The sequence below is a fragment of the Staurois parvus genome, unplaced genomic scaffold (assembly GCF_062004578.1).
Source record: "Staurois parvus isolate SC_StPar_1 unplaced genomic scaffold, SC_StPar_1.0 ptg000385l, whole genome shotgun sequence".
Lineage (NCBI taxonomy): Eukaryota > Metazoa > Chordata > Amphibia > Anura > Ranidae > Staurois > Staurois parvus.
In genome coordinates this window covers 481,512-496,739 of record NW_028318181.1, presented here as the reverse complement: position 1 = coordinate 496,739, position 15,228 = coordinate 481,512, and the positions used below count along the sequence as shown (strand labels likewise).

Sequence of the window (15,228 nt, the reverse complement as noted above, 5' to 3'; positions counted from 1 at the left end):
GCACATGCTCAGTTTAGAGTGTATTGAGGTTTTTTTTTTCATTTGGGAGTGTGCATGTGATCAGCACAGGGCCAATCAGTACTGTCCAGAGAGAGGGTCAGGGGTTATGCAGCCTCATAGGACAGCTAGAGGATAATGAAAACTCATCCTACAAGCTTTAACCCCCCTGGCGGTATTCCCGAGTGTAGCTCGGGGTAAAGTTTCAGTACCAAAAGCGGTAACCCCGAGCTACACTGCGGTGATGCGGTGATGCTCTGGGATCCCTCGGTCACTTACCTTGTCCTAGGCTCCCGCGATGTCCCTCCTGCAGTGTCCCCTGCAATGTACTCCGGCGGATGCTGGCATCTGTCATCTGGGTTCCGTCCCCTGTGAGCATCAGGAACGGCGGGAAATTTGAAAATGACATATTGTGACATTCACTCAATACACTAAAATCACATAGTAAAACATTACTGTATCAAACCATTTCACATACATTTTGTCCCGAGTGCTTTGTCCTGTGCCCTGCCTGCATTTTTACCGTTCTTTCTGCCTGGAAATTGAGAAATGTCCATGGCGTCCATATAGCGTCCCTTTAGGTCAAAATCGGTTTTAGACCAGCTAGAGAACAGCGATAGTAAATCAGAACCACTTGCAGAATTGAGTGATAATGATTCGTGGGGAAATTCGTCATCAGACACTGAAAACGATTTTGCGACTTTGCTCAGCGATGTGCGAACTTGGCGCTATATTTCAAATTTCAGTTTTCAATTTGATTATATTATTGAAATACATTTATTATTATTATTTTTTATGATTATTATTATTATTATTATTATTAATTATAATTTATGATTTTGCGTTTCAAATTTTAACATACCCGGGATGTTTACTAGACTCTTGTTCGGACAGATTTCAGTGAGTTATTCCTAAAAATTACAGGCCTACAATAAAAAAAATACATATTTCCATTCAAAAAAATTTACCGCTTTGAGCACAGAAATATGGACATAATCAGACCGCTAGGGAGGTTAATGAAGTGCTCTGCTGTACACTGGTAGAAATCACCAGACTGCTCTAACTTCTGATGAGAAAAGGTATTTAGCAGTTTATATTTACTAAAATTATTGCACTTCCATGTGTACTGTGGGAGACCAGATATCGTGGATGCAGGGTCCTGGGTTTAGTAATACTTTAAATGAATAAGTTAAAGTTAGAAGCTGATTGGCTGCCATGCACAGCTGCACCAGTTTTAGTAAATCTCCCCAAATAATCTATTTTTTGCTACATCTCCTCGCTGCTGTGACTCTGGAAACTTTGTACATCACATCTACAATGTATACCTGAATTTAATTCATGAAACCCCTTGAAGTCCACATACGTGTTTCTTCTTTTTAAGTGCGTCTTTTATTAGCTTACCTTGTCTGCGAAGTGTTGGATGATGAATGATCTGTTGGACATTCTTGGTTTTTCAAACAAGGGGTTCCTATTAACGTAGTTGTTGTACAGCTTTTGCAGCCAGTTGTCATCTGTACCCTGGGGTAGCTGTTAAATACAGTGCAATGAATGCAGATAATATCTACTAGATGGAGTACAGTAACAATGTACCACAGGAGAGAAAAACAAAAAGTGTCACAACTGCTCCCAGGCTAAGTACCAAGAGCTGATCAGGGCTTTCCATTTCAAAGCATTGCTGCAGGACACCTCAATCCTGGATAACCGGGAAATGGAATTCTAATCTGTACAAAAGACAATCCTGAAGCTGCCTCACTCTCCTGATTTTAGCATCCATAACAAGATGTACACCTCTATAAGGTTCTGCCCAGACCAGGGTCTTTAAAGTGGTTCTAAAGACTCAAGGTTTTTTTTCCTTCATGTATTCTATGCATTTCCGTGACGTCCGCGGTTACGTGACTTCGGACATCACAACATGTGACGCGTTGACGTCGTGACGTCACTCACGTATATTAATGGCGCGGCTTTGCATGCGCCTTACGGCGGGAACGCTGGCAATTTGGTGATTTAGTCTGCTATATAAGATTGTAAGCTGAAGTAGCAATTTTGTGGCTATATTCCCAGAGAGGATCTGGATTGCTGTTGATACCAAAAAGAGGACCTGTACTTTTGTTGATGCCAGATAGACCTTTTTTGCTTGGAGTTTTTGAGGATGCAAGTACTCTTTGGATGTGGTATGTACTGAATTGAGATCCATATATAGATACACATACAGTGTTTCCCCTTTTTTAGGGGGGAAAGGTGGAACTAAATTCATAGTACTTTAGAATAACATGAGAATCTAACTATATGGCATAATATGAAGTTGTTAGTTTCTTTATATATAGAGTATATATCCTTTTTCTTTGTTGTCCCGAATTCAGGGCTTTGATATACAACTAATTTGGGAAGTAGGGGTGTAGTTTGTATGCTCTGGGACATTTCTAAACATCTTGACTTTTTGATGATTTTTCAGCTTCAATAGTGGATATATGACTCTGTCCATTTGGTGTACATCTACTTTTCTGATTGAGGGACCTTCTTTCTCCCCTCCTCTTTGGATCCAATGTTCATGCTTCCCACTGACCTCCAACAAATTCACTGATGTCATCAATGGGTAAATGCTAATAGAATGTTTGTTATGTTTGTTATTATTTTCTCAATATGTTATATGCTTACCTTTATCTCTCCGGCCTATTTTTGTATAATTTTAGAATTATATACATTGTCTCCCTGAAGAAGTGGGCTGTGTCCCGAGAAACGCGTTGGAGTAACAAGCAAAGTATCAACTGTCAGTTCTAAAATGTCAGTCATAATCTGTATGCTATAGGCCATATAAAGGCCATATTTTGTAATATATTATGTTGATTTTGTGTGTTATAACAATTTCATGCTTTTTAAGATGAGCATTTTGGTTGCTCAATCCTCATTACCACAATCGTGGTTTGTATTTTATCAATAAAGATGTGTTGGTTATATTTTTGAGCATTTAATTTGTGGTATGGTGCCTTTAAAGCCCCATTAGTTTTCTTAGTTAGGGTTATGTATTTTTTCAGTGCCTCATTGGTGTGTCGGAGGGGGCAATAGTACCTCATACAGGGGTGTGAAATAAAAAAAAAAAAAACTACTTGTCCAAGGGACTAAATTGGGGTCCCAATCTCCTTGACCCTTATCTACTTAAACTGATAAAAAAATCTATTTTAGCCAAAACCATATTTAAATAAGTTTTTTATTGATAGCAAAGAAGAGTTGATGTTTTTTCGTTAGGCAGAGGTACTTTTGGGAATGTCTGGGGCTTTTAAAAAGGAAAGAGACTTTGTGGCAGCTTAAACTTTTAATGTTTTTAACATTGCACCACACCCGGGGACTAGCAGGGAGGGGACAGGCCTTGCAGTGTGATGAGCACCGATTGGATGCTCGTCAGGAAAGGGGAGTGTCAGGCTTTTAACGTTCAGGAGAAGCACATCTGCTGAGTTAGTAAATGAGGCACCGACCCCAATGAGAAAAAAGAAAAAAAAACTTTATTCCACCAGGTTACCCTTGCACACAGCTAAATCAAGCTCCGGTGTCTGCTTTGTTAACTACTTAAGGACCAGGCTTTTTATGGCACTTTTTGTTTTACATGTAACAATCAGTATTTTTTGCTAGAGAATGTCTTGGAACCTCCAATTATTATATATTTTTTAAAGCAGGGGCCCTTGAGAAAAAATGGTGGGTGTTGCAATTTTTTATGTCACAAAGTAATTGCACAGCGGTGTTTCAAATGCATTTTTTTTTTAAAATACCTTTTCAAAATTTTAATGCAAAAAAACACAATACATAACCCAATTGATTAGTAAAATATAAAAGATGAAGTTACACCAAGTAGATACCAAACATGTCTGGTTTTAAAACTGCGCATGCCTGTGCCACGGAAACAAACACCGTATGTTTTACTATCCATAGGCGATGCTTTAAAAGCCTTTACAGGTTACCACTTTAGATTTACAAAGAAGGTCTGATGCTAAAATTACCGCCCATGATTTGACATTGATACCTCATATGCGTGGGACGATCGCTGTTTCTGTGTGTGTGGGACCTTTGTGCGCAAGCACGGGGGGACAGGGACACTTTAATACTGAATGTATTGCAATGCAGATCACATTGGAATACATTCCTCCCTGGCTATTCTAGCTGGGGAAAGTGACATGGAGATGCAGAAGTGATGTCATACACATCTCTTTCTGGGTCACACCAGCCTGCACCCGGCATAATGGCCCCGGGCCCGCAGAGCCCAGAATACACAGTGGGGACGCCGTTTACCCCCCGCCCCCCTCGCTGTCAGGTCCGTATGACGTACAGATCTGGCAGCAAAAGGGTTAAAAGCATTTGATCACTCCAATATCATAGAGGCAAATAGAGTGGTTCTGTTTTTTGTTCGCCTCTATGATCAGCGGGCGTCAGCATCCCCTCCCACTGCTTGTAAAAGCAATCCAGCGGATAGTTAGCCTCTATGAATGCTTTTATTAGAGAGCCGACTGTCAGTTCTAAAAAATCATAACAGGAGGATCTGCATATCCCAGTATAAACCATGCTGCTTGACCGCAGCAGGGCTACATGTAAAAAAAAAACAAAACACCTACGTGGCACCCAGAACTGCATGTCCTGGGTGTTGGATGCTATGATTTGCGCATCCCTGTCAAATCAGTGGGAGGAATAGATCCCAAAGGGTTGGATAGGCAAGCCAAAGGCCGCATCTGGCACATGGACGGCAGTTTGGAAAACAGCAGCTTAGAAGGATATAACACAGGAATGTATTTCTTGAGTGAAAACACATAGGTACTGTATATTACAGACAGGTCAAGTAGCGTCTACTGGATAAAAAAGTCCTATCAGACCTGTTGTGGTACCTGTTAAATATTTCACAATAGACATTTTCATTAAAACGTATAAAGTGCTTTCTGTCACCTTACAGCAACCAGTTAACCTGAAATCTACACTGGAAAATAAGAGAACAATACAAGGAGTATACTATGGGGTAATAATATATGCAGCTGTGTGAAAGTGGTTGAAAACCTCTGAAATGAAAAATTAAAAGCATATCCTTCTATAGAATGTACCTGCCTCAATCCACAGCACCTAGTGTGATTTCAGTCTGCTCTCTCATTCTTCTGCTATCTGCATAAGTAACTATTGACAGCCTGTGTGCTCCCCAGACAATTTTGAGAGACAGCCTGCCCCCCACCCCCCAGCACACAGCCTGTGATTGACAACCTCAACTGTGCATGTTTCCCTATGAGACTGTATAGATGGAGGGGGGAGGGTGTTATTTCCCTCCATTCAGGGCTCCAATTACACTTAGCTCTCTGCTCTATGTTGTACAATGTGTGACGTCAGATTTTCGCTCTGCCTCCTGACAGCTCAGAAGTAGCTTTTGATCTGTGTGCTATAGAAGACTACATAGAAGAGAGCTGTAGATAAACAGGTACAACTTATGTAGGAGCATTTGTTTAGTTTCTGTATATCACCTGAGGCTAGTCACTTCAGTAGGTATACAGAGGTTAGACAAAAAATTGGAAACATCACATGATTTGCAGGTGTGAAAGTGACAGCATATTTTGCGTTGAAAGTGGAAGTGATGTAACAATCTTTTACTTCCACTGTGTGATGAGACATCTAGATAACATGTGGGAAGTCTCACTTTTGACGTTTTGGAAAGCGTCATCTGATAAGCATAAGCATGGTCATCATGGTCAACTGACCGAAAGAGACAAAAGGACATTGTGACCCGGAATAGGAAAATAACTGCTGCAAGAAAGACTGCAGAGCTCAATCTCAGTCTTCATGGGATTAAGTTGACCATGTCGATGGCACTTATGCTTATCAGACGATGTTTTCCTGGAAACTGTATATACCGTCATTGTAGTCATATATCCTAATAACAATATCCTACAGTCATAACCTTTGATCCTGTATCTCGAGACATGGCAAGTAATTGGTAACTTCAGTCACAGAGACACAGATAAGCGGACACCAACAATTTGCCCTCTTTGAAACTCAGTAAGCTCTGACATGACTCTCTATTACTAGCAGCGCACTCACTGAATGATGAAAGTGAGGCTTTCCACCTGTTAGCTAGGTGTCTCATCACACAGCGGAGGAAAAAGAATGTTACATCACTTCCACTTTCAACATGAAACATGTCATCACTTTTACACCTGCAAATCATGAAGCGTTTTCATTTTTTTCCCAACCCCTGTATGTAAGGATTAACAAATACTTTAAATCGTAAAAACAGAAAGTGTGACGGGTCAATGTAGAAAAACTATCAGCCATGGGTACCACTAATAAATATAAAACAGACAATGAAATAAATCATTTTATGTGGCTAAAAAAACTACCTACCAAGCATTCTTCATCTAGTAGTTCTAAAATCCCCATCTTTGCTTCAATGAGGTCAATCACTGGTTGATTGTCATAAAAGTCTATGAGGTTCCAAGGGATATCTTCCTTAAAGTATTCCTCTTGCTCTAGCTTGAACACATGCTGGAAAAAAATGAAAATACTTTTGTAAGGAATACAACAATTTAGGGACATGACAATATTGACTAAGTCGGATATGACGAAACACGTTAGGGCGAGGCTGTGAGGCGACTGGAAGTGACGTAATCGAAACCGTAGTGACGCTGGAGCGCCATTTGTTTGGTGAGAGCACTGTCCTGGTTTTCATCAGTGTTTACAGCTTATTGCAACATTTCTGGGCTTTCTGACTTACTTTTAGTCTGTAAGTGGCTATTTTTAGTGAATAAAGGAGTTGTTTTGTACTGCACCATTGGGTTATTTTTGCTTTGTTTCTGCATGACCACTACACCTGAGAGTGGATTTTTGATGTGTTTTTGACACGTTTTGCTTTTTTAATCTGCCCAGCAACAAGTTGGCCCAAAAAACTCCAAACAAAATAAATAAATAAATGCAAAACACATCAAACACGCATGTGAAAAACTCAAACCGCACCACAAAAGCACTGCAAAATGGACAAGTCCTCCAAGACAGTAGGGAGAGCTGGTGAGACATAGCAGAGTATGAGGAAGGTTTCCTTGTCCTGGTCCGTTGTGTAGTGAGGGTGGAAGCAGTGCAGGCTGCAGATGTGTAGCTTAGAATGACAATGATTTCAATCTCCTCTTAAAAAGGTTTTATGAATTACAAGCTGAACTTATGGAGACATACCATCTTTTTGATGACCATTTCCCTTAAGGTGGTATACATCGTTTTTGGCATCTTTCATCTATGGTGGAGAGGGACCCTTTGAGCCATCCCTGTATGCTGTGAGAGGCCAGTGTTCTGAGTCTTCCCTGTATGCTGTGAGAGGCCAGTGGTCTTCCCTGTATGCTGCTAGAAGCCAGTGGTCTTCTCAGTATGCTGCTAGAAGCCAGTGGTCTTCCCTGTATGCTGCTAGAAGTCAGTGGTCTTCCCTGTATGCTGCTAGAAGCCAGTGGTCTTCCCTGTATGCTGCTAGAAGCCAGTGGTCTTCCCTGTATGCTGCTAGAAGCCAGTGGTCTTCCCTGTATGCTGCTAGAAGCCAGTGGTCTTCCCTCTATGCTGCTAGAAGCCAGTGGTCTTCCCTGTATGCTGCTAGAAGCCAGTGGTCTTCCCTGTATGCTGCTAGAAGTCAGTGGTCTTCCCTGTATGCTGCTAGAAGCCAGTGGTCTTCCCTGTATGCTGCTAGAAGCCAGTGGTCTTCCCTGTATGCTGCTAGAAGCCAGTGGTCTTCCCTGTATGCTGCTAGAAGCCAGTGGTCTTCCCTGTATGCTGCTAGAAGCCAGTGGTCTTCCCTGTATGCTGCTAGAAGCCAGTGGTCTTCCCTGTATGCTGCTAGAAGCCAGTGGTCTTCCCTGTATGCTGCTAGAAGCCAGTGGTCTTCCCTTTATGCTGCTAGAAGCCAGTGGTCTTCCCTGTATGCTGCTAGAAGCCAGTGAAGTTCCTTGCCTACTTCCACCGCAAAGGAGTTGGATATGATTTTATGCGCAATATATATGCGCTTCTGGTGAGTGCATTCATACAACAATCCCTTACACGGAGTCACGTGCACAGATATTTCACTGAGTTTTTTTTTTAAATTTATTTATATTTATTATTATTTTTCTTTTATTCCACATATGCTGGATTATTCACGATTGTCACTTATATGTATATATTTTTAATTGCCATTCTCGCATATGCTTGGCGAGACACTTTATTGCTTACTGTTCACATTAGCGTATAACCATATGTGCTTCATTTCTGTTCTGGTCACTTTTGTCACTTTATTTGCTCATTGATTCATTATATAGCGCTGCATTTTACCATTTATTCATTTTTTGAGGATAATAGGGGTTTATCCTTTCATGATAGCTGCTTTATATCTGATCGTGCACTCGCTTGTCTCCTTTTTGTATGACTGCAAAATGGACAAACTGCATTAGTGTGAACCAGGCCTAAAAGCAGTACATACAGGGATTACTGATACTTAAGTGTAAAGTAATATGGCTCCATATTACTTAACCCACAAAACCTGTTTTTCAACTGTACATGGTATCTACAGAATTAAATATTTCAGTTGATCACGGTTATCATGAAGATACACTCCCTTAAGTAAACAGTGCATGGAATGACAACAGCGTGGCTTTATAACGTTTTATAACGTTTTCTGTGGGACATTAAGGGAAATCCAAAAATACAGCGTGCTACTAGTAAACTGCTTGTCACCATTAAGGCTGCTTTCACACCGATCTTTTTTCTTCTGCTTTTGTGTTAAAAAAGGCAGAAGAAAAACATGTGACCATGTATTCCTATTGAACTCTTTACACTGATCACTTGCGGATCCAGTGCGTTTTTCAAAGTCATGCTTGCTGCATTTTTGGTGTAGGTTTGGTGTGGTAAAAAAAAAAACAAAAAACAAAAAAAAACAAAAACCACACCTCCCCATTGAAATCAATGGAAGAGCATATCAAAAACACACCTGCATTGCATTTTTAGTGCAGTTTTTTGAGTCATGTTCTTTAGAAAACCCAGCGCAAACATTGTAAAAACGTGTCAAAAATGCAACCCCATGCGTCCCACATGAGCAACGAGATTCGAATGCAGGTGATTGTGGGTGCGGGACCAGATACAATTCCTGCACCAACAAGCAGCCTGTGGGCTAGTGTGAACCAAGCGTGAGGCTACTTTCATATTTGTGCGTTGCAGGAACACAGGCAAAATCGCACATGTTCCCGCATTAATTCCAAATGGCAACCCAATGCACTATACATGAAATTGTACTGCAAAATGGATGGTAAAGTGATTTAAAAAAAAAATATGCTCATACTTCATACGAGATGTATGGGCAAGCAGTTATACTGACAGGAAGAATCAATTAATTACCATGACACTCCACAGCGACGTGGTAGTTCATTAAGAACTACAAGTCGACAACCACTAAGGCTGTTGGTACTTGTAGTTTCTCAATCACAGACTTTTTAAAACTTTTGACAGCTAGAAGACCCTCGCTAGCTGTGAAAGTGGGGGAGAGGGGGCCGGTCTATTCGTAAAAAGTTACATCCTGAATATGGGTGTAACATATAACGTTATGAAAGGCGAATTTATCTTTTAAAGTAAGTAATACCTGGGGATCCTGCCATGAAGGCCCCTTTCAAAAAGTGATCTGATTGGTCTCTATGGTTTGCTACGTTGGACATTGCATTCTGAGTACTTACCAAGTTGAACTGTTGTTGTAGTTTCTCGTTTGCATAATTTATACAGAACTGTTCAAAGCTATTGACATCAAATGTTTCAAACCTGCATTGAAGAGATATACGTTTTAATAAACTCGTTCAGAAAAAAAAGACTATAGCCATCAAACCCTAATTTGTAGTGCTGGAAGATTTTATTTCTATCTGTAATCCCACTTGGAATATTTTGCGTCAATTCTACACTGTACTCATGACGTCCATTAAAGGCACAGCAGTGCAGTTGAAAATATTCTCAGAATTTTAACCCTTTCTTACTCAGGTCATGAGGGACAATCTGACCCGCAGATGGTACTAAAAATCCCGATGTTTTGACCTTTCCTTACTCCAAACAAAAAAAATATATTTTGGCTAAAGTTGGGCATTAAAGTAGAATTCTAGCCAAAACTTTTTAGACTATAGTGGTGAAAGGGTAGAATATCTGTCAGATTTTTATTGCTGTCCATGTTTTCCTGTGTTAGTGAGAACCATACCACGCATGATCTCATAGGGGGGATACCCTTTCACTTCCTATCCCGGAGACATGACATGAAACAAGTGGAAAATGATGGGAAATTCCACCTTTGAAAAATGTCCCCACCTCTTTACTTCTGATACAATGATCACTGTAAAATCTTAGATTATCCCTTGCTGTCTATCCTGCTGACACCACAACAGTGAGGGTGGACCTCCCAAACGGCGACACAGACAGCAATAAAAACGTTGTGCTGTGCTGGCCTTCTGTTATGCCTTTGCACATTTAAGGACGAATTTGATACCTTCAGGCACACCTGCCATTAGAGCGGAACTTTACTCAACAACTTGATAACAATTTAATAAAGAATAATGTTCTTTTGCAAGGACCATACATTCCACATTAATTATGCTACCAAAATTAGTGTGTGCTGTAAATTGCCTCCAGCATTGTTCCTGTTTCTTCTTGCTGGAGGTTGCCATTTTGCTGAAGCTCAAAGCCCCTGAGCAGCAGTAAATCTTTAGACTGTCAACAGATCAGCCTTTACATTTTCAGCACAGTGCCAAAAAATAGAGAGCAACTGAGCATGTGCAGAGTAGGGTATATCACTGGATTTTAAACAGTATAGGCACTTATTTTTAATGTTTTACATAGCTATACCTGCAAAATGCACCAACATGGAGTGGTCTATCGGGACTTAATTTTGTGACTGCATTTCCACTTTAATTGTTGTGTATGTCTCAGGGTGGGAGCTCTGTTAGGTTGGAGTTAAGAACAACACTACACAGAGGGGCCTTGATGAGCCAGCGTGGATTCCACATAGATTTTCAAATATAAAAGACTAACACCTCTGTTTTTAATGGACACCAAGGAATGAACTAAGCTTCCTGTACCATTATAATGGCTCAGGAAACCGTTGGGAGTGGTGTTTGCTACATTAATTAAGGAGATAGACCTACTTCAGGTCTATCTGCACCACCTACACTGGTATGGTTCCTCACCTGCCGAGCTGCGTGCCCAGATAAGGGACTGGTATGGCTCAGAAGGGGGGGGGGGGTTGAGCTTGCTAGTTCCCCCCCCCCTTTCCTGACCTGCCGGGCTGCATGCTCGGATAAAGGTCTAATATGGATTTTGAGGGGGACCCCCACGCCATTTTGTAAAATAATTTTGGCTCGGAGGGTTCTCTTCAAAATCCATACCAGGTATGGATGTGGGGGGGACCCCACGCCATTTTGTTAAAAATTATTTAATTGCCTGGCAATCCTTTTTATATTTAGCTGCCAGTGGGAATCCCCACTGACAGCTGAAACATAAAAGAATGTCTTCACTGCTAAAATACTGCATGACGTAATAATATAACTCATGCAGTATTGTAGTAGCTGTGCGGTATCTTACCGCATACTCACATGCGGTAAGATACCGCTTAGTGAACTGTCCCTGTTCAAAGTTCGCGCTCGAACTTTCGGTAGGTTCGAATGTTTGACTGCGAACTGAACAGGGGATGTTTGGCCCATCACTACTAATCAGGGCTGTCTGAAGCTCAGGACTAGATGGAGAGAAATACAAATCATTTGACAGATAAGACAGCTCCCAAATGTGTACCGTATTTGCCGGTGTATAAGGCGACTGGGTGTATAAGATGACCCCCTAATTTTCCAGTTAAAACATAGGTTTCGGGGTATACTCGCCGTATAAGACTACCCCCCTTCCGAGACAACACCATTTAAAAACATCAGATTTGAATAAACATCAGATTTGATTAAATATACACCCACTAATCTGTCAGCCCGCTGGATGTGTGGTAATACTGTATGTACGGTAGCTTCGGCTACATGCAGTATACCGCGCTGAGCCAATCACGGCGAGCGATGTATTCTATTAATGAATACAAAACCTGCTCAGATTGGCTCAGAGTCAGAGAGGCGGGTTGATGATGTTACAACCTCAGCCAATCCGAGCAGGCTCTGTATTCAATAGAATACATCACTCGCCGTGATTGGCTCAGCGCGGTATACTGTATGTAGCCGAAGCTACTGTACATACAGTATTACCACACATACAGTGGGCTGACAGATTAGGGACTTTCGTTTTGAGCCAGCTAAAGGTTCACATTGTATACCCCGCGTATAAGATGACCCCCCGATTTTTAGGGTATGTTTTTAAGTATAAAAAGTCATCTTATACGCCGGAAAATACAGTATTTTAGCTCTGGATTTAGCTGTTTGCATAAAATTCAACTTTAATCATGTCAGGCAGTTTGGGAGAAGCACCATCAACAGTGGAAGGAAGTGAAACTACGGAGAGTTGAGGAGCCTCTGAAGAGCCTACCTCTTGACTTTTCTTGCCTAAAGACAGAAGTCTGAGGAACAACTGGTTTTGTTTAAATCACACTGACTTGAGTCCATAGGAACCTCCTGAAGTAATATAATGGTTTCTCCATAACAACAGAAATGAGCTTAATAAATCCTGGACAATTTATGTATGTAAGAACAAAGCAATAAACTCTATTTACCCATAGATATCGAGCACTCCAATAAATGTATTCTGCTTTCCTGGGAACCTCAGTGCTTTATTGATTTTTTCAATCAAATAGTCAAAAAGATGAGAATAGATTTTCTTAGCCAATGCATCCTTTCCATAGTCAGCTTGGTGTCTTGTCATGGGTTTGATGACGGTGTCCGATACTGTAACTATTTTCCTATTACACAACCATAGTGCCACTTTTTCTGAGTCAAGGTCCAGCAGCTTGCAAAATATCTGCAAATGCTGGTTATCTTTCTACAAAATAAATGAAGAGTGGTCAGTGTAAAGTTCTTCAAATGTAGAAATCAGAAAGTACTGTAACTATAGGAACAATGACAATTACAGCTAAATAGATTAATCAGCATAAAACTCAAATTAAATACAAAAGTGCATTCACTGCTGTTGTTTTAGCATTTCTCTCATTAAGTTTCTTCTATTAAAAAATGATATATTCACCATCTTTTTTATTAAGGTATTAAAAGGGGTGTGTAAAGAACAATTATTGGATACAATGCTTATTTCTCAGCAATTCAATATGAACAGAGCCATTAAGCTAGTGGACACCAAAGTGGATCCAGCATCTAGTGAAGTATACATGGAAATATTGTAACCCCCCTTTGACCCCAAAAGGGCGTCACACTGCTGTGTGTAAATTACATCACTATTCTTTATAGTAATAAAACATATGAAAATGCTTAATGCAGCTCACAGCCCATATAGGTGACCCCTTGTTGCATTCATTTTCATTATATTATGTTCAACTGTCACTTAGGAGAGTTTAATTAAATAACAGAAAAAAATATGTATAAAATTGATCTCTATAACATAGTACAAAATATTCAGATAACCAACGTCTTGTACATCTGAAGTTAAAATATATAAAATAGCTTTTTTTAATATCAGATCAACCAAATTTAACTTAGAAGAATTAATGAAGGAGTTAACATGACTTTATCAACTTTTTTTTAGCTGAGCAATGTTTTATTTACAATAGCTTGAATTTCTTACACTGACTGAGGACTTGTCATCACTAACACGCTTGATCTCTATGTTTCCCAGATGCAAGACAGCCGACAGAACCTTGAATACATCCATCTGAAAGTCAATATTGAAACCTAAACATTGTGCCAATTGCCACAAAGAAAGAAGGAAGTCTATGTTAATCTGGCAAAAAAAAAAATAACATTATTTTTTTTTTATTGGGAGAATAGACCACATAAATCTGTGAGATGACCAGAGAGCCAATTTATATAGTCAGGAGTAATATAAACACAAAAAAGCAACAACATATATAATAAAAATAAATGGTCTCTGTGTTTTCCCCCCCTTCTGGATGAATTGCATACCAGGACCTGGGATGTAAAGAGGATGGAATACTTAACTGCCTCCCTAAATGACTCCTTAGACATCCACATTCGAGTTGGGAACTGTGGGACCTTTTAGAAACTCCCCTCACCTGATCCATTCCCCATAGGCTTAGGATAGCACCTGTCGTACGGTATGTGGCAGTGCCCACCTCCAGATTTAGTTGGGAGCCATGACAAGTGGAAATCACACTCTACCCCTTTCCCCTCCGTAACCTTTATTCCTTCTTTCTTTCTGCACTTTTGTATTCTACTATTTTCCTTTTATAATTAGTTCAGGCATTATCTGATTGGAGCACTAATGCATACACTAGGACTGAACCTGTGAGACTATTCATTCACCCTCAGTGATTATGAGGGAATCCCTCCTACGGAGCTATTGTTTTCTCTTGGCAGGAGGGTGGGGAAAGCCATCCTGGCTGGGAGAACACATAAGGGTTTATTTACTAAAGCTGGAGAGTCCAAAATCAGACTCCCTTCTGCACAGAAACCAATCAGCTTCTAACCTCAGCTTGTTCAATGAAGCTTTGGCAATGAAACCTGGAAGCTGATTGGTTTCTATGCAGAAGGGAGTCTGATTTTGCACTCTCCAGCTTTAGTAAATAAACCCCATAGTGACTATTGCTAGCGGCTATAGCCGCTGGCAATAATCAAATGAAATATCCAACATGCTTGTTGTACTCAAGTTGATCAATCAACTTGGGTACAACCAGCTTGCCCATACATGGTTCGAACCTCAGCCGATCCCCATTGAACCAGCAGAGATTCAAACCATCTAGTAATACACTATTGAGTAACTTTTTTGAGTGTTTTATATGAGGACATTTTTTGGTTACGCATGTTCTAGAACCTTCGTACCCTTACATTATGATTGTCCTTTGCTTTTTTATGTAAGAAAACTAATAAAAATTGTCAGTTTGCAAAAATAAATGGTCACACTAACATACTGAAAATTAAATAAGAAAAACATTGGAGCACTGTTTACCCTCTCCTCCTCCATCTATAAGGTTGACACTTCTATTGGCTTCATATCATAAATGGATAGGTTTCAGCAGAAAATTATGGCAAACAGAAAGGCAACAGATAAGCTTGGTGTATGACTTCCACATCTCTAAATCATTCAAATATTCCTTCAAGATGGTAATTTCCCAGACCCTTCTGTGTTAAC

At 40.3% G+C, this 15,228-nt stretch overlaps 1 protein-coding gene across 1 annotated transcript in view; it reads right to left on the bottom strand.

Moving 5' to 3' along the window:
• The window catches only part of LOC149455885 (unconventional myosin-Vc-like), a 194,037-nt gene that overhangs the window by 94,295 nt on the left and 84,514 nt on the right, over positions 1-15,228 (bottom strand). The window contains exons 9-13 of the mRNA XM_089685756.1: positions 13,705-13,811; positions 12,686-12,951; positions 9,687-9,768; positions 6,358-6,498; positions 1,399-1,524 (exon numbers count right to left, since the gene is read on the bottom strand). Of these exons, the coding sequence (XP_089541882.1) occupies positions 1,399-1,524; positions 6,358-6,498; positions 9,687-9,768; positions 12,686-12,951; positions 13,705-13,811 (722 nt within the window). The remainder of the gene's footprint in view (positions 1-1,398; positions 1,525-6,357; positions 6,499-9,686; positions 9,769-12,685; positions 12,952-13,704; positions 13,812-15,228) is intronic.